Raw genomic sequence first — 19,672 nt, forward strand, 5'->3', positions numbered from 1 at the left:
TAGGCAGCCTAAAACAATATAATAATGCTCTCCAAGAGCTAGGTGGCAAACGATGCTTCAGTTAAGATGATACATATCTGCTTTGAGGAGAACTTAAAAGAGCACTTGAAAGAACTTGAAAACCTACAGAAGAGGGTACAAAAAACTTTGCTGATGAATTCACTATTAGAAAAAAAACTAAAAACACGTTGCAGCTATTCTCAAGTCCCATTATATGCACCACCATATTCTTGGAAAATGGACGGATCAGACAAAAGAGAATATTTCAGCACAAATGCAGATCTCTTGTTTAAAGAACATTGATTGTGAATATCTAAATTTCATCCCTTCTGTGAAGCATGGTGAGGGCAGATCTCCTGGCTCAGGGCCCGCGCACCTTGCAATAATTGAGGAAACAGCTAATTTAGAGGTGTATGAAAATGTGTAATGGAAGAATTTAAAGGCAACAGTTTATGATGTCGGGATGAAGAGATTCTGGCTGATGCACCATGGCGATGACCCAATGCACAACTAAAGAATGCCATAGCAGAAAACACAAATGATGTCTTCTTTCGTAAACAACGTCCTGACCTGATTGTGTTATCTGTTCTGTATTCTTTGTCAGTCAGTGGGGAATGGCTTCCCCTTTTAAATCTTGGTTCCGCTCAAGGTTTCTTCCTCTTGGTATTAGGTAGCTTTATTTTACGACTGTCACCTTTTGGCTTGCTTAGGCTTAGACCCATATCTTTGATGTAAAGCTACATCCGTTTTAAAAAAGTGCTGTACGAATAAGTTTGAATGAAATTAACCCAGTTCAGATGCTGAGGCATGGGCTGTAGAGTGCAAACCTTATTTGGGTAAATCTTATTTACAGCAGCAGGAAACGCTTGGTGGAGGTGATTGCTGCTAAAGAGGGATCTGCAGGTTATTAAATATAAGGCTTCACTTATTTTGTGTTGTCTGCACTGAAGACGGTGAGTAAACGTGCTTGAAAAAGACATGAACAGAAATCATTCAGGCACTTGAAAGGGTTCTATTAGATTTTCTTCCATGATCTCTGCATCAGAAAATTATAGAATGGAGACTGCTTTTAGGCAGAATTCGGAGAGTATTACAAAATCAAAATAGATTAAATATTTTTGGTAAATCATCATTATTTTGTCCATGCAGATCCCAAATGATAGGTTAAAGTGAACATTATTCTCAGCATGATTTGAGCTGTGCTTCAGTGTACACCACAATATCCTGCCCATGCATGTCCGTAATGGCTCTTATGGGTTAGATGTGGTCGTAATGGGTTAGATAACTGACTGTGGGAGTTAATAGCACCTGTGTGGAGAAGGATGGCTGAGTGAACAAGTGTGAGTCATAAATGAGTATAGTAAATAATACTGTTGTAAATGACTGATGCCTGGGGAATATTATTTTAATTAGCCAAAAGCTCCAAAACAGCAACCTTGTAGAATAAATAACTACTGCCTTTTAGTGGAAGAAGATTTTTCAGTACATATTTGAAGCAGTTCATTTTGTTCCAGATTCAAATTATTAAAAAGAAAAGAAAACTGCTAAATTTTCTTATTTATTTGTTAGGCCAGTAGATCATTTTTTCACAAATTTAGTAATACATTTTGTTTAAGGGGGCCTGCACTAGTTGTGATTGAGGGCTATTGAGTACCACATTCATCTTTGCATGTTAAAAGCTTTAGGACTCTCTATTAGAAGCAGTTCACTAAAGGCATAATCTGTTTTAATCTTTCGCAGCATTAACAAATTATCACTCACATCAGGATTGCCAGGAGTGCCTCAACAGAAGATAGAGGAAGGGCTGAAGCTTTCCACTGGTATTGTCTTTCAGCTCCACATGGATTTATATGTTGCATTACGTTTTTGTTTGTTTGTGTAGTTTGTATCTGTATAATAATTGTTTCAAAGCCCACAGTGCATTTAAGTAATATTGGTCATTCTGTTGGTGTTCACTGTATTTCTCATGGGATCAAGGCATCTTTATTGTTTATATAACAGCTTCCAACTATGCAGTATATCAGTGTCGCACTCACTGGCCCTAAATTCGTTTAAGTGGTTTTGCCATGATTGAAGTGTCTTTCCCATTAGCTAAGAGTTCTTAGGACTCCAGACTACACTATGTTTCACTCTCACACATCATAATTCAGTAATGGTGTTGCACAACGTAATGTTTAGTTTGAGTTTTCCACTTAATAAAATGAGGTTTTGAAAAGAAAAAAAAAATCAAAAACCCTATTAAGATTGGATTAGTCTGGATTAATCAGGAGGACGTGTGCAAGAAAACTGGCCAAAATATCCTTTGTCATAAAACTCTCACATCCGGATAATAAAATCAGAGCACGATGAGAGAGTTTACTATTTGAATGTTTGCATCAAGTGATCACATGATTGACATAGCAGCAGTCATGTCAGACATCTGCCTGGAAAATTGCAGAGCTGTGTATCCAGGTGGCACTAACTTTATTTAGCTAATTTGAATGATCATCTAAGGTTGAGCCGGGTCCTTTTCTAAGAAGTCAGTTTGCTCCACAGGTGCTTATCAACTTTAGCCAGTGTGATCAAATGAGTCATGAAGCCACAGAGAGTTACTGAGAAATCTCCTCTGCTGTCATAAAACCAGCGCATGCTGCTGCTTCATAAAAGGCTCGCCATGATTAAAACAAATCTGTTAGTCTCTAATTTGACTAATGAGCCATATGATGCCACGACCAGAGCCGGATGTGTTTGGAGAAAACAAGTTAGTTAATAATCTCCAATTCCCCTCAGGTCTGTAAGGACATAAGTAGATGCTGGAAGAGCAGATGAAGGAAACTGCCCTTGAGCCTGTCCTCTCCTGACTGTGGTTACATCTACATTCATGAGCGCAGTCAGGCTGTTTAAATGCATGATTACTGCAGAACATCAGAGTTTATCCGTAATGAGTCTGGCAGTAATTAGCTATTTGCTTTGAAACCAGCCAATAATTCCACAGCATAAGATGTGCCACTACTGTTATGTAAAACTTCTTACTATTTTATATTGAACTCCATATGAACATTGGTCATCAAGCGAAGCTGAAGGTTATCTAAATCCTTCAGTTTCAGTATCGCTCTTAGTGTTTTATGGACATTTAACTGTGTTAAATGTTGGTTTGTTTATTTTCAGTACTGTGGTTTGTTTACATGCATGCGCAAGCTAAATATAATTACTGAGCAAAAATCCAGCTTTCTTTATTTATATTTTTTTGTCATTTTAGTTTCTTAAATTGTTTTTTTAGACTTTACTCCTTTATGCTGTGTACGTAAAGGCTTGAATAATTAGATAACTGCAGTAATCTGTGAAGCAGCATCTGAGTACTTTTGCTCAAAGTATTTTTGTCTGTCTGTCATTTTGTTTAGTGACAACTTCTTAATTAACGTTATCTTGTGCATGTTAACTATTTCCTTTTTTGAAATTTAGTTTTTTGTTTTATTATTTCAGCAGTACGATCCTCTTAAAACAAACTACTACATGCCTTATCCAGTCTGTGACATGGACTCAACATGGAGAAAACACTGAGCCAACTGAGCAACTCAATCAGCTTAAACCAAGAAAGAATACATTGTTAAATAATTGTTCATTTATGTTATTAAGGTAAATGCACAATATCATGTGATCATGATATTGATTTACCTTCAGGGACACTTAAACCTGCTTCTGATCCTGCTTGTATTTGGTTAGGCCACGGGCTGAGTGGAAATATGTTGATAAACTGAGAAAAGCTAACATATATAGACTTCAGGATATATTTAAACTATGCAGAAAATAAACACCCCCCTCCCAATCAGCATGCACTGCCAACAGATTGATAGGCTGCCTTTGGCATGGAAAATGTTGAGAAGCAGGATGTCAAACTGGCTATTCTGGAGAAATGTGCTGCCAGCTGTTGAATTGAGTTTTATTGCTGGATGAATGAATGCATCATAATGTGCAGGCCATGGTGCAGCCCTGTAAAATACACAGTTGCTTTAATACAGGTAACTGAATTTCATTAACCTGTGCGTGATTCACTTTGACATTCCAGTTCCGCTGTGGTTTCGGCAGCAGATCTGTTCAGGTAAAGAGCTCTACTGAGAAGTGTACCTGTGACTTAGATGGTTAGGTCACACACAGGGCAAAGAAAAAAAAGAACAGCGATACCAATCGCAGCCCCATGGAAGTGATTGAAGTTACCTCTCTTGGGATCAGCATTACTGCATATTAAACACATCTTTCTTCGTAACACTGATCCAGCGTTCGGTACTCCAGAATTCTGCCCGCTGAGGCACAAGCCTGTAATCTCTCATCGATTTATTGTTTTCTCTGTGCTAACGAATGTGGTGCAGAGTGTCTGTTTCCATAGTAACATGGCAAAAGGTCAGAGAGATTCATTATTGTAGACAAAGAAAGTGTTGCAGACTTTGAGCTAATTAAACACCCGTCTCTCTAAGGTTTTAAGTGAAGCTGAATCACAGCAGGGTTAATGCTTTATATTTAACGTATATATCTGTCATTCTGACACCTTTTAGCTTTACTCTGTGCTGCACACTGCCTACTGTAATAACTATCATTATGATCATCCTTGTAGATATAATGATTATAATGTGCTTTTTAGTACACTGTGTACATTAGAACGATTAGTCTCAAGTGTGGAGGCTTGTATAGAAGTGAGCAGTTTTTTTATTTTGATGTACATTCTGATTTTTTTAATTTTTTGCTTTTTTTTTTTAACCTTCTTTTTTTTTTCTCTACCCAAAATGATTTTACATTACATTAATTACACTAACATGACAGAAGTCATGGGACAGCATGTATGTATATTGATCATTGATCAAGTGCTGCATGTCTTGTAACATTTGGCATGTCCGTATATTTACAATCTTAATTATAAAAGTTTGTTTGCGTCTGCAAATGTTTGCACATATCTAAGTTCCTTATTGGTATTTTTTGCTGCTAGCTATCAAACGTGACCATCAGACAAGTTTTCCAAATGTATCTTAGACTCTAGTGTGAGATGATACAGATCAAGTGTTATTTCAACACACAGTGCAGATAACTTACAGAAAATAAAGCTATGCTGGTAGATCCCATGCTGCAACTATTTTATTGATTCATTTTTTTATTTTTTTATTTCTACTTTCACACTGTTTTCACTGCTAAAAGGCCAGTTACTCACTTTCCATTCATATTAACTCCTCCTACCGCAAGTAATGCCCCTAACACTAGGAGAAGCAAGACTACTTGCCTCCTATTATACATGTGAAATTAGCCTCCGCCTATTTTTAAATGGCTGCTGATGCAGCATCAACTGTGTAGCCAGCAGATTTGGAGGACAGTGCAGCAACTCAGCTCAGATGTTGTCAGATAACAGACGCCTGTGCTGACCAACATTACATTAGAGATTATATGGGGAGAGTGCACGTTCTACATATCCAACTAGAGCAAGGCCAATTGTGCTCTCTCGGACTCCGGCTGCTGATGGCAAGCAGCATAATTCTAGCCAGATTCTAGCCAGGGGTTCTTAAATCATAGTGGCATCGCCTTAGGCTGCTCAACTGCTCTGATCCCTATAGCCTATAGGGTTTTGAGTTGTGTTAGGAAACCTGTGGTTGGTCGAGGCTTTTGCCATCCCTCAGTGAAATCACGATGACAGTGATATTACCAAATGTATAGCCAGTTTGTAGAATACGGTAAAATCTTGCATGAGACTGACCCTTGATGTGTTACTCCCTCTCTCTCTTTTTTTCTCTCTCTCTCTCTTTCTTGCTCACTCGCACTTCTTTTTTCTGTCTATGAGTCACACACTGAGGTTCTCTCTCACTCGCTCTCTCGCTCCTTCGAAAAGACTCCGGAAGAGCCATGAAATCTTCAGGATAGATTTCCATGGCAACTGCTTGATGGTTCTAACTTGGTGGTGTCGGGGGAGGGAGTGCAGAGCCCATTCTCACGCCTGAAGCTTCCCAGAGACAGGACGCCACTGTTCTCATTCATATTTCTGTGTTGCGAGCCCCATCTGAATAATGTATTTGCACAGCATTTGCATCACTATGGTATCAAGACGAGTGCCGTGTGAGAGAGGGGCTTCCCAAAATAGTCCACTAGAGGAAAATGGGCCAAATACGCTTGTGTATATGCAGGTAGTCACTTTTATCCATGCCTACTTTATTATTTTGGCTAAATTAATTTGGCTAATTGAATTACTGTATTAATATTTTTTAATGGGGTAATCAGGATTGCAGATCTTTATATTTAGAGTATTTCATATTTTGTACCTTTACTTAACTAAAATATTAGGAGCATATTTATTCACTTTATTTAGTATAAAAGCTGCTTGTGAGGTTAAAGGGAACTTCTTGCTAATATTAAAAAAAAATAGCTTTTTAACCCCCCTTTTTATATATATATATATATATACAGTAGTTCCCAGCCCTACCTCTTAACTCCACTAGTTTTACCCGACACTGAGGGTAGGGGTGGGCAATTTTGCTCTAAAATAGTTTTACAATATTTCAGGGTTCTTTTGCAAAAACAATATTTTATGCAAATATTTTTGGATGTTTATTTTTTTTTGTATGAATACAATTGTTTTAAACATTTATAAATGGAAAAACTAAACAATTATAAGTGGAATACCTTTACTGCTTTTAAGACAGAATACGACTGTTATCACAATGTACACTGACAATATCACAAGCGATTTGATATGACGCATCCTAGTTGAGGGAACTTATTTTGTGGTTTGCTTTTTCAACTCACAAACAGTTAATTTGGCCTTTGGGTGAAATTTGAGGATAAACCTAAAATGCACGCTAGCCTTTAATGGTGAACCTAAGGTGAACTGCATGTCCAACTGTTTAGTGTTTCCGTACTTTTTGCTGGTTTGAATACAATTGGTATTTAAACAGCACTCCTCATCATACTGTTCACATTTCGACATCAGGAGACCAAGATGACACCTAACAGCTGTTCAACAGTACCTCACCATTGTAAGGCTTCAAACAGGATGTTCTCAGGCGGAATTTGCCGCTAAGCTCAGAGTGTCAGAGTGTCATCAACAGGTTGCAACAGAGATCCAGAGAGTCACAGAAAGGCCACATCCAACACTGATGACTGCTTCATTGTTAACAGTGCCCTGCAGAAACAGTTGATGAAAACCACACAACTCCAGACACATTTAACAGAGGAGAGTGTCACAAGCAATCATTCGAAACCAATTCAGCGTTTACTTCAGTGTGGTTTGCATGCTAGTCTACCTGCAAGGGTACCTGACCACACCACTAGGTACAGGCCAGAACCTCAGTGACCTGAGGAAAGTGCGTGATGCCTTGCCTCAGATGACATTTAATCTACTTGTGAACGGTATGAGACATCGTTGTCAAGTTATAATTGATGTTTAAACGCACATGACAATTTTTTAAAACATTTTGTTTCAATACATTTTTCGAGATGAGGAAATCACTATTGCAGGCCTCTACATAAATACCTTACTTTTCTTGTCTAATATAACTGTGGTGTGAAGTTTTTACGTTTTCCATAAATGTCACCCGAAAGCCAAATATCCTCAACTTTTTGATAGCAGTCTATGTGACTTGAGTGATTTTTCACATGATTGAATGGGAAGTGAAGAGAGAATCATTTTCATATCCTTAAACGTTATAAGCCATTGTTCCCTGAATAGTTGTTATGCACAAATGTTCGCCTGTACCTTTTCTTTATACATACACTCTTGCTTTACAGTGCACATTGTGTTCAATATTGCAGTGGGCGCAGAATTTCTTGTGGGTAGAATCTGGCACCAGTCCTCTTTTCTCAGACAGACTAATGATGTTGGAGTAGAGCCTATAAAATTCGTAATGAAAGTAGGAGTTGGCCAGTGTGATATGTTTAGGGCTGATGGTGATTTATTAGTAATCATGGATGTAGATAACTGATATTTGAAGCTAATGTTCATGTGGCATAAATGGAACTTAAACATTTCTGTAATGCAGTAGGCAGAACATCGGGCCAGATACCAAAATGTGTGGTGTTGTTCATGGCTGCATCAGGTATGCGTTTTTAAACATTAAAATGACTCAGTGTGCAAGTTCAAGCTACAATTCTGGTAACTGGCTTGATGTTAGCTTTAATTAGCAATTGTAAAAAATAATAATAATAATAATTTTACATATGTGACAGTTACTGTAGTAGAGTATGAGAATTGGTGGTTAATGTAGTTAGTTGGATTATCCATCATATCAGTATTAGCAGGAAATTGCTTAAAATTATGTATTTAAGAAAAATTACATTTTGATCATTTCAAGATGATTTTTTGATTTAATGAAATCAAGAAGAGCAGAATGCTTTGGTGATGCTTAGCTACTGAACATATCTACTATTCATTCAAATTACTGCATTTATCTCCCTTCAGAAATTAAATCATCTTTAGATCTAACACAAAGTAAAAAGAAAAAAGGCACAGGCAGATAAAATGTATGTCTTATTGACAAGAGTTATGACCAGCCTGAAGAGACAGTGTTACTTCCTGATTCTGCTTGTATCAAATGTCCTGCAACCACTGATCGACCACAGACCATCCGGCCCAAGACAGAATCTAGGCTTCCTCCTAAACTGTTGTAACAAATAGGCGAGGAATAATGTGCCGGCTGTTTTATTCAAGGTGCTTTATGGAGAGATAAAGTCTGCATATGGCCTGTGTGTTTGTGCTCAGCCTTGCTGAAGTTTCCTGATAGTGAAAAGGTGTTTTTTAGTGGTGCTAGTACTTGCAGTAATGATTCTTATTAAAGCTCAGAGTGATGCGTGTCCAGCACCATATTTGCTAAGAAGCAAATAAATACACTTGCTATTCAACATTTAAGTAAATGATGATACAATCAATCAAAATGCACTTCTGGATATTTTTCTTACATCTTTTTGTTTTGTGAACAAGGTGAGATTCTGTAGAAATGTTAAACCAAGGCAAATACCAGAGTAAATTTACACCCAGCAAACACGGACGTCCATGTCTAAATATGTATAGTGATGACTTTCAGTTTGCATAATTTTACCATGATCTTTAGATATGAGGTATTCAATGTCCACACACCTTTTTTTAAGGTAGGATTATTATATAATATATATATATATATATAGTAATATTTAGTAATATTTCCATCCAAACTAGCTCTGTAATCAGAACACCATGAATATGGAAGAAAAGACGAGTCCCAAATTACTACAAATGTCACAATGATCATCTGATGTTTAAAATCTAAACCGACTGTTATATTTTTGTAGATGTTTTTTTTTATTTTTATTTTTTATTACCATTTGTTTACAGTCAAAAGTTTAGACACACTTTCTTAATGTTTTTTTCTCTACATTGTAAATCAATACTGAAGTAATCCAGAATATGAAGGAACACGTGGTAAATGACATGTACTAACCTTAAAAGTATTCAACAAACCAAAATATTATGTAAAGCCTTTAGGTGGCTCTTATCTGGGGTGCTGTTAATCTCTGATGAACTTATCCTGTGCAGCAGAAGTAACTTTTGGTCTTCCTTTTTAGGGGTGGTTCTGATGAGAGCCAGTTTCATTAAAACATTTTTGATGGTCTTTGCAACTGCACTTAAGAATTCTTTCAAAGTTATTGAAATTTTTTGCTCTGAAAACAGCTTTAAAAAGTTCCATTACAGAAAGCTCTGTTTGTGTTGGCAAGAGACCAAAATGCATACAAAAATAGATACATATACATGTTTAATGACCGAACACAATATGGTCAGGCCAAATCTTCAGGTGATATATATACATTGCTCTGTCCTATTCCTGACCTGACTTTCTTTTCCTCTGCTTTTCCTAAGCTTTAACGTGAATCTAACGTGAGCATGGGGAAGCAGAACAGCAAGCTGCGGCCGGAGGTGATGCAGGACCTGCTGGAGAGCACGGACTTCACCGAGCACGAGATCCAGGAGTGGTACAAGGGCTTCCTGCGAGACTGCCCCAGCGGACACCTCTCAATGGAGGAGTTCAAAAAGATCTATGGCAATTTCTTCCCCTATGGAGATGCCTCCAAGTTTGCTGAGCATGTGTTCCGCACATTTGACGCTAACGGCGACGGCACAATAGACTTTCGGGAGTTTATAATCGCACTCAGTGTCACTTCACGAGGGAAGCTGGAGCAGAAACTGAAATGGGCTTTTAGCATGTATGACCTGGACGGGAATGGATACATCAGCAAATCAGAGATGCTGGAAATCGTACAGGTATTACACCGACGCCAAGTTATGCATAAACATTTACCAATAACCAAGGATGCACACACCATACATTACATTACATTACATTACATTTGGCAGATGCTTTTGTCCAAAGCGACTTACAATAGTGAAGTACAAAAGTATTAGAAGTTAAGTAAAGTAAAAAAACTTTTTAGACAGGGCCTAGAGGAGGTCAAAAGGAAATAATGGGATGAAATGAGGTTAGAAGTAGTTAGTAAGTTAGAGGTGTTAGGCGAGTAAATGCCCTTTGAAGAGCTCTGTCTTCAGGAGTTTATTAAAGATAGTGAGAGATTCTCCTGATCTGGTAGTGGAAGGAAGTTTGTTCCACCATTGGGGAACTCTGTATGAGAACAGTCTGGACTGCTTTGTGTGAATGTTTGACAAAGCGAGGTGACGTTCATTAGAGGATTAATAATAAACAGGAAATCATGGAGGCACAGAATGTGAATGGAACAATATGAGATCAAATTAAGGTCTGTTTCTCCTTTGCACAACTTGTCAGAAGATTCATGCATTTGAAAGGCTTGTGGTGAGGCTCAGGAAATAACTCTTCAGCAGGCTAGCACTAAATGTACTAAATAAGCAGATCAGGAGCCTTATAATGATCTGTAAAGGGGGAACTTCAACTATGTACAAAATATATCACACAAAGAGAGATCTGAGATAGAGCTGATATATACTGAATATTTATGCAGTAGTTGGTGGTGCAACATAGGCCTGCAACAAATTTGCATTGGGGCAGTTGCAAGGTTACAATACATAATATGAAAGTGTGCAAACTCATAATGTGAATAATATGACAATTAAAATGAAAAATAAAGTAACACGAGAAAGGTGTGTAGCAGCATTGGCATATTGTATGTGTTTTAGAGGATTATTAGAGGAACGTAAAAAGTGAATATGTGACTGTTTTTTTGCTGTGGTGTTGCTTAATTCCCACTATGGTATCCCAGGTGGTTGTTATGGTGTTTCTAAGTGGATGCTAGATGGGTGCTAAAGTGTAGCAAGGTGAACGCTATTTCAGGCAGTTACCTTAGAGGTAGATGATATGGCTCTAAAGGATTATCACAAGGGTATTATTTAAGGCATTTTGACAATAACAATATTCTTAGCGATATGACAATTTTCATATCACTATATCCCTAATAAATTACTATTTCTATACAAAAAAAACTTAATAGCAAAAGTTCTGAAATATGTTGTAAAGCTTTTAGACAAGTGTTGGCAGTAGCTGTCAGGACATTCTACAGCTGAAGAGAGATCAGCCTTATGTCCTTCTTGAACAAAAAGGCTTCAGACGGCCACCTCTCGCAGGTCTATTTTTGTCTGCTAGTGGAGTGCTGCAGTAATTTTGGCATAGATTAGCTTTGCTCAGATTTTGAGACTCTGATTAAAGTTGTCCAACAAATTCTAGTCTAATGAAAACTAAACATTTTCATGGAAACAATGATATAATTGCAATTTTATTGCAGTAAATATTATAATTGCCATTATTGTTTGCAATTAGTGGTGATTAGGACTTTTCAGTGAATCATGGAGATCTTCAGTTTTTTCAAGTGGACTGGCTCTGACTGCGTGCATTGAGAAAAATCTTTTAATTTGAAAGTTGACTTGATTTATAAGTATCTAATTGATCTGTGATGCAGCTGGTGTATTACTAAATGCATTAATTGTGATCATTAATAATTTATTATGGCTAATTGCTGAGACCGGACTTTTTGATGGACAGGTAATCACACAGCTGTAGGTTATAGGGTACACTCCTACTAGGGGTGTAACAGGCCATAAATAGTCCTTAATCCCTATGAATCAACCTTCATCGTTTGGTAGACGTGTGAACCAGAGATCATTTGGTAAAAAAAAAAAAATAATAATACTAAATAATGTTTTTTCCGACTTCTAACTTCTGCCCCTTCATATAGCTGCTCAGTATCATGTGTATTCTTATAACACCTTCATGGTACAGGGCTCACGGTTTGGTGCACACTGTCCCTCTGAGGATTCACACTACACTATGCATTCTTTCAGTATATGCAAAGTCATGTTTAGGGAGGGTTAATTTTTGGGTTCACAGAACATCTTGCACGGCTAATCGTACTGAAGCGTCTTCCTGTGTAAAAGTTCACTGTGAGCTCCCTGCTGCTTCTCACACCTAATAAGTGTTAGTTTGACCAGAATCTGGCAAAAAAAAAAAACCTTTTACCAACTCTAGTGTAAACAGACTCCATTAGCATCCAATGAAAACAGAACTTTACTGAAGTAACTGTTTATCTATTATAAAACACACAGTGGGTACCACAAAAAGTAAGTGGGTTATGCATAGAGACCATGCTGACCACTTCTCCCATGCTAACCTTTACCCAACAGTGTTGTTTTTTTTTTTTTTTGCTTCACAAAGAAGCAGCACAAACTACAACTGCAGCAAGTTTGAGCACCTCCATGTTGGCATCTGAATCTCCTAGGTAACACAAGTCATGTGTCAGATTCCTGACACGTGTGGTCAGGAATCTGGTCGTGTTTGTACCATATCCAGTCGTGTAGTGTGCTCTATTTTGGTTTCCGATTTTACCAGTCATGTAGTGTAATATTTCCAGTTGGTTTATGATCTGCTCCCACTTTAAAAGTAGTATACAAGGCTATAATTATAGATGTAAATTTATAGATAAATAAAAAAAATCTATGGTAAGGAGAGATTATGTATTCTTTGACTTCTGCATACACAACACTCGGCACCATCTCTTCTTTCACTGCATCTGTGTATGTGTGTGTTTGTGCATTCATCTGAAGGTGTGAGAGTGTTAGCAATTCCTTCCTGTCCTCCCATATTGGTGGTGTTTACAGCTCTGCTGCGCATCGTTTGCCTAGCTGTGTCACAGTACTGTGACGCTGGCTGTGTTTGCACTCTTCTGCTGCCTGGCAGCCAAGCTCCTCACATATGTCCACTGCCAAGAGTCTAATTCACACATTCTCAATTATTTGAGGTCTTTGAAGTTCTCCAAAAGCTGTTTGTTGCATAGAATCAGGCGATTTCTTGCTTATTTATACGTGTTATATATTTATGATGATGTTTTTTAGCTTAATTTTTCTGGTTTCTATTTTTCATTTGCCAATTCAGTAGTTCTATGGCTGAGATGAAGTCAGTTTACCTTCTCTTCCTTTAACCACATATTTCAACCCTGTACACATTAGAAGCAGACCACCCTTACACTTTTGAATAGAAGTGGACTTAAAATGATTAAGAATAATATAGTCATTTAAATTAAATATTCTTAACAATAAAACCATAAATAAAATAAAATCACTGTTTCTGAAACAAAGACACAATCCTGGTCTCACCTAGCTTAATAAACACGAAGGACAATATTGGGATCAGCAAAAAATATTGTGGTCATGTCTATATGTTGTGTGATAACTTAATAACATGCCTATTCTGACAGACCTTAGAATTTTATTGTATTTCATTCATATTAGAATATCTGTATTTAACATATAACGTAAGCTTGCTAAATCTGTTCAATCTACAACAAATTTCACATCAGTTAAATATCATCTCTCCTTTTCCAAATCCATATCTATCTGTACAGTTTGATTTTTCCCTGGTTGATTGACTAACAGATGAATAACCTTCATGTTTGTTTGACAGGCTATTTATAAAATGGTGTCTTCAGTAATGAAGATGCCGGAGGACGAATCCACACCAGAGAAAAGAACAGAGAAGATCTTTAGGCAAATGGATACCAACCGTGATGGTAAGAGCTTCTCATTCAACCTTGTATTTTTTCTCAGGTGCTGTTTGTTTCAAATCATTATTTTGACAATGATTTTTTTTCTACTGCAGTTATGTGTCCCTGCATCCCCTGCTTCTTTTTGCAGGATAAAACAAAAAGCTGTGAAATGGACAGGTTGGCTGAGAGCTACATTAGCAGACCCACTTTACATTAGTGTGTGCACTTCAGAAAAGCAGAGTAGAGATGGAATGCTTGGACAAGTTAGAGAGTGGAGTGTTTCCATGGTCAGTGAACTGTGTTGCTTTTCCAGCACTCATGATCAGAGTCACGAGAGACAGGCAGAGGGTGTATCAGTGCGCCTCTCTGTCTCTCTGTGTGACTCTGGCTGAGTGTGAGCGAATGAGCAAATGTAAACTGTTTATATGACTGATGTGCTTTCTCATGTATTATATACAGTGTCCACATTTAGAAGAATATAGAGCCTACATTTTCATTTGTTCTTTTGGATGGAAAAAAATATATTTACTGCCATCTGCTGGCCATTACAGCATGCTGCATTTTTTTTAAAGAGATCATGGCCTGATACACTCTATCGATACAATACATAGTTCTCCTTATGATACAGTGGAGTCTCTGTGCAATAAATATTGGTTGTTACATTTTGTGAATCTGACACCAATAAATCAGTAGTTTCAGGTATTTGCGTATTTAGGAGTATTCAGTAACAGAGATGCATAGAGTAGAGTATCGTTACATCACATTTGGAAGACGCTTTTGTCCAAAGTACTTACAACAGTGATGTACATAGAGTAATAGAAGTTTAAGCTAAAAAAAAAAACATTTTTAGATAGGGCCTAAAGAAGGTCAAAGGGAAATAATGGGATGGAGGAGGAAAGGAGGAGAAGAAATAAATGAGGTTAGAAGTAGTTAGTTATTATCATAAAAAAAAGTCTTGCATTATATTGAGTATTGCAGAATCACAGTAATGTGATATCATCGTTATCATGGCCAGTGTATTGTGTTAATATCCTATTGTGAGTTTCCTTATGATACAGGGTGGTCTTGAGTACTATACAGAGAGATCCTTATACAATGGGGTTTTAATGCGCTACAGTAGAATCTCAATACAATACAGTGGGATCTAGATATGATACAGTGGGCCCTTGATTTTGCATAATTGGGGGCCCCATATGATACAAGGGGGGTCTCCACACAATACTGTGATCTTTGTATAGTAGTGTGGTTTGTGTATGATAATATGATATGATATACAGTAGGTTCTCGGTTTGATAGCATCATGTCAGTATGAACAGTAACGGTCATTCTTTAGTTTAAGGATGTTTCTCTTAATGACACATTGTTAACAGTATGCCTGTGTTCTTGTTGGTTAGGTAAACTTTCCCTGGAAGAATTCATCAAAGGGGCCAAGAGTGACCCGTCCATCGTGCGCCTGCTGCAGTGTGACCCTAGCAGTGCAGGACAGTTCTGAGAGCACCCTCCGCCTCTTCCTCCTTCTCATCCTCCTCCATTTTATTTATTTATGGGTTTTTATTTCCGTTTTTGATACACAGCAACTCCCTCTGGTCAAACATGGGGACATGATGGAGGGCCTCTGTCCCATCAGACTGAGCTTGACCAGATATAGGACTCCCTCAACACACACACGCAATCTCTGCCCTCCCCCCATTCTCTGTATCTCTCTCTCTCTGTATCTCTCTCTCTGTATCTCTCTCTCTCTCTCACGCACGCACACACACTATATGTGGGGCTCTGTAGGGATTTCCCTCTGATCTGGATTGAGGTCCAGTGTGAGGCAGAGTGATGGTAATGAGAGCACTACTCTGTGCAGTGGAATGCAGCTGAAACTGCCTGAGAGGAGCATGTAATATGCCTTTAATGTTTTGTTCTTGCAGGATAGAAGCCTTTAGAAGGTCTTTAAGGGAAGATTTTGGTAAGATTCAATTTAAAGAATGGCACAAATTCAAAAACAAAGTTAAGTGCTTTTGCTCATCCTTTTGCTTCAGACCATGATTAAAAACATGCCTATACTCTCCTCACCAGATGCCTCTTACCAGGAATTTGATTCTGACATGAAACAGTTTTGAACTTGCACCACACAGATACATGTTGTCTGGGTTTGTAGGACACTGTATTAAAATGCTACATAACTTTAACATATCTGACCACCCCGCAAACATGGGAACTCTAGTGAGACTAATCTGATTTATCACAGTAGTTTATTGTTTTTTTTAGGAGGTTTTCATGTGTTTTAGAGGTGAAAAGAGGTGCTTATCTTGTCAGTTTAGTTGTTAGTATTGATTGGCATGGGATGCTGGACTCAGGAGAAATGGACCATGGCTTTGGCTCTTGTGGATCCTTAGCACCAACCCTTAGTAGTTTGGTAGTTTTATTTTGTAGTTTTTGATGGCAGTAACCACTGTTCCATTTTTTTTGCCCATTTTATCGTTTAGCATATCAGTGTTAACTAATCTTGACCGCCAAGTCAACACCCTCAACCTAATCGTGCATTTCTATTCCATGTACGACACTACACGTTTTAGACAGACCCCAAAGCCATTTAAATACAGATCTCTGGAAACACACACTTTTATCCGAGAAGTTGTATTGTTTGAAGGAAATGAAATGAAGAATTGTGGGACTTTTCTGTGGTTTTGTTTAGACCTGTACAGTTTTAGATTTTCTAAATAATGAAACACCACACATGCATGCACAACTCTTTAATCAAAATGAAATGCTATTTTAAGATGCAACATCTGCTCAGTTTTGGTGGCTTTAGTGGAGCATGTTAAATCAGTTTTAACTGTGTATGGAAGAGTAACTATTTGTGTTATATGTATGCCTGCATGCAAGTGTGTGTGTGTGTGTGTGTGTGTGTGTGTATTTGTGTGTGTGAGCGCACGCATGTGGCTAATAGTGTCCTGGTACTGGTTTATTACATCGTCACAGAAGTGAAAGACACATGAAAGCCAAATCTGTAATATTTACAAAAGAACAGCTGCAGTTGTCTTACAGTGGACATTGTTCCAGTTACTGATGTGCCACACACAAACATACACAGAGTTAAGTGTTTTTTATGGATGACTGGTTTTACATTTTTATTTCATGTTATTTGTTTCTTATTTAGTGCTATTTAGTGGCAGTATGGCTGCCTGCAATGCTAAAGTGTGATCTGTAGAATTTTTCCTGTAGCCTCTGGTGATCTTGGAAGAGCATCTAGAACAACACATCAGAGCCCAGTTTCCTGACAGCATTGTAGTGTTTAGATCGTCTCATCACTTAGAGAAAGTGTTGAAAGCGTGGTACTCGCTCCACCATCTGACAGAGGTTTTTCTATTAGTTTTCCCCACTAAACTCTTTTGTGACTGGGCTTTATGGATGTAATATGCACATTTTTACTGTCAACAGTAAAAACAAAGGCAGTTTTACCATTAGAGATTGTAGTCTGAGATGGGGTCTAGTTAGGCCCCCAAGACCCTTTACTCCATTCTTTGTACTTGATGAATACAAGAAGTGCACTTGATTCTGTTCTCCAGTAGCACATGAGATGCTATTGGCCAACTACAGCCGAGCTGGATCCACTTGCTGTACTCTGGTACAAAGAATCAAACTTAATCAACACTCCACAAGTTCTCTTCCTCCATCTCCCATCACCTGCTCTGCTTTCAGTGAGCATGCTAAAGCACATGGAGCTCCAGAATCCTTCTGTTGCTGCTGTTGTTTGTTGTAAGTTTTGAATGCCTCAATGCGCAGTGTATTCAGTACTGCGATACTGTTAATTGGACAAATTTGAATGTTTTTACTTTTCTTTTGTTCTGATGAACTGCTGTTTGTAAAGTTAAAAAAAAACATGTTTAAATAACAGATCACAACTACTGCAATTATTCCATGTTTTATGCATATATTTTATTTTATTATTTTTTCTTCCTTATTTTGTAAGCATTGGACATAACATTTCTGCATCACATAATTATATCATGTGGTCAGGTGCCAAATATACAGAAACAGTATTGTATAAATTTATACTGTACTATTGTTATTTGTCGAACAAAAGGTTTGTAATTGTTGCATTTTTGTAGATTTTGTATGGTAACCTGTATTTTGTGACTATGTCGATTTGAGGTATAGAAATCTGTTTTGGTTATCCTATAAAGCAAAGATTAAATCTCCAAAAAAGTGTTTTGTAGTGTTTTGTTTTTGGAGTGTCCTGTGTGTTTAAGAATTTAGCTTAAAAAGTAACCAAAACTTGAAAAAGTCAAGTAATACCAGTGGGGCCCACCAGATGTCACAATAGAAGGTTTTATAGAGGGAATAAAGTTAAACATTAGTCTGTTATAAAAGGCATTAATATTAGAGTACAGTATAGTGTAAAGCACAAAGTTTAAAATATATATTAAAAGAAAAATAAGTAAGTAACACAATTACAGAACAAAATTGTAGTATAATTTAAATACCTAAAAATGAAAAAAATAACAAGATCAAATCATCAGTAAGACAGGACAGGATAAATCTGTCAAGGGTAATAAGAGCAGGAAGAATCTTATGAGAGAAGAGTAGAATAGATAATAATAATAATAATAATAATAATACAAGAAAAAATAATAAAACCTCTAAGGCCAGTTTCCCAGACAGTCATTAAACCTACTTTTGGAGTAACAGCATTTCAAATGGAGATTTTCCTCTGAAAGAAAAATCAAGTCTATACCGTCTACGCTTAATTTCCCAGTCAGTTATAAGCTTGATTAAGGAGGATTAAAATCTCTACTGAGTGAATTCTTTAATATTTTTTGATAAAAAATATATATATACAGTTGGGGGCATACAGAATATTTTGATCCTGTATGAGGACCGGAGGGCTTATAAAGCAACAGATCCTCTGTGATATATGTAATTTTGTTTATATAAATAATGTAGCTGTATATATTAGCAGAACCATCATTCATATATCATTTCAAATACTGTAAATCTCTTAAATCATTATGACTCAGATTTAATGAAGAAAATTTCTGCAAACACTCCCACATATACATCCCTGAAATTGTTCCAGCCAAGGTCCAGCAATTTCAAATCTGTTATTTCAAAGATCTACAAATGTGACAACTTGTGGAGCATTATAGGATCATATGCATGTTTTTTTTTTTCACAATTCACCAGCTTTAAAAGTCTACATAAATCCAGTGCTTTCTTTAAGGGGGTATCTATTCTAAATAAAGCCTACTTAATACTCTCCAGTGTGACTGTATGCTCTAACGGTTGTTGCTGTTTTTCTAGTTTGTCAGTGTTCTGAGTGAATCTCGTATGTGCTTGAAGCCAGAGAACCCCACCCTGCTCCTGGAGAGCCACGTTCATGACATCTAAAATCCAATATGCCCCGCACTGCTAATCAAGAAATGATTTTAGAGAAGCTTTCTTTTTTTGTTCAGCTTTGTACCAGTTTCCCAGACGGAAACTGGTCTAGTCTTGGACTATATAACATTTTAAAGATTTTTTTATTGAAAGAGAAATATAGTCTATTACTAGGCTTAAAGATCTAGAAAATTGCGTCTAGGGCTAGGCTAAAGAGTCAGTCTTTAAACTGACCACATAAGGCTAAGGTTTTCTAGACAGGGACTAGACCTTGTCATAGATCATATTATATATATATATATATATATATATATATATATATATA

At 37.2% G+C, this 19,672-nt stretch overlaps 1 protein-coding gene across 3 annotated transcripts in view; it reads left to right on the forward strand.

Moving 5' to 3' along the window:
• ncalda (neurocalcin delta a) overlaps positions 1-18,180 on the forward strand; it is a 43,924-nt gene extending 25,744 nt beyond the window's left edge. For all 3 annotated transcript variants that reach the window (XM_007250449.4, XM_049480354.1, XM_007250450.4), the window contains 3 exons: positions 9,839-10,240; positions 13,899-14,004; positions 15,375-18,180. In XM_007250449.4, coding sequence (XP_007250511.1) covers positions 9,863-10,240; positions 13,899-14,004; positions 15,375-15,472 — 582 coding nt within the window. In that variant the 5' untranslated portion in view covers positions 9,839-9,862 and the 3' untranslated portion in view covers positions 15,473-18,180. The remainder of the gene's footprint in view (positions 1-9,838; positions 10,241-13,898; positions 14,005-15,374) is intronic.
• The last annotated feature ends 1,492 nt before the right edge of the window (positions 18,181-19,672 follow it).

Source organism: Astyanax mexicanus, chromosome 6, assembly GCF_023375975.1.
Source record: "Astyanax mexicanus isolate ESR-SI-001 chromosome 6, AstMex3_surface, whole genome shotgun sequence".
Classification (NCBI taxonomy): Eukaryota; Metazoa; Chordata; class Actinopteri; order Characiformes; family Acestrorhamphidae; genus Astyanax; species Astyanax mexicanus.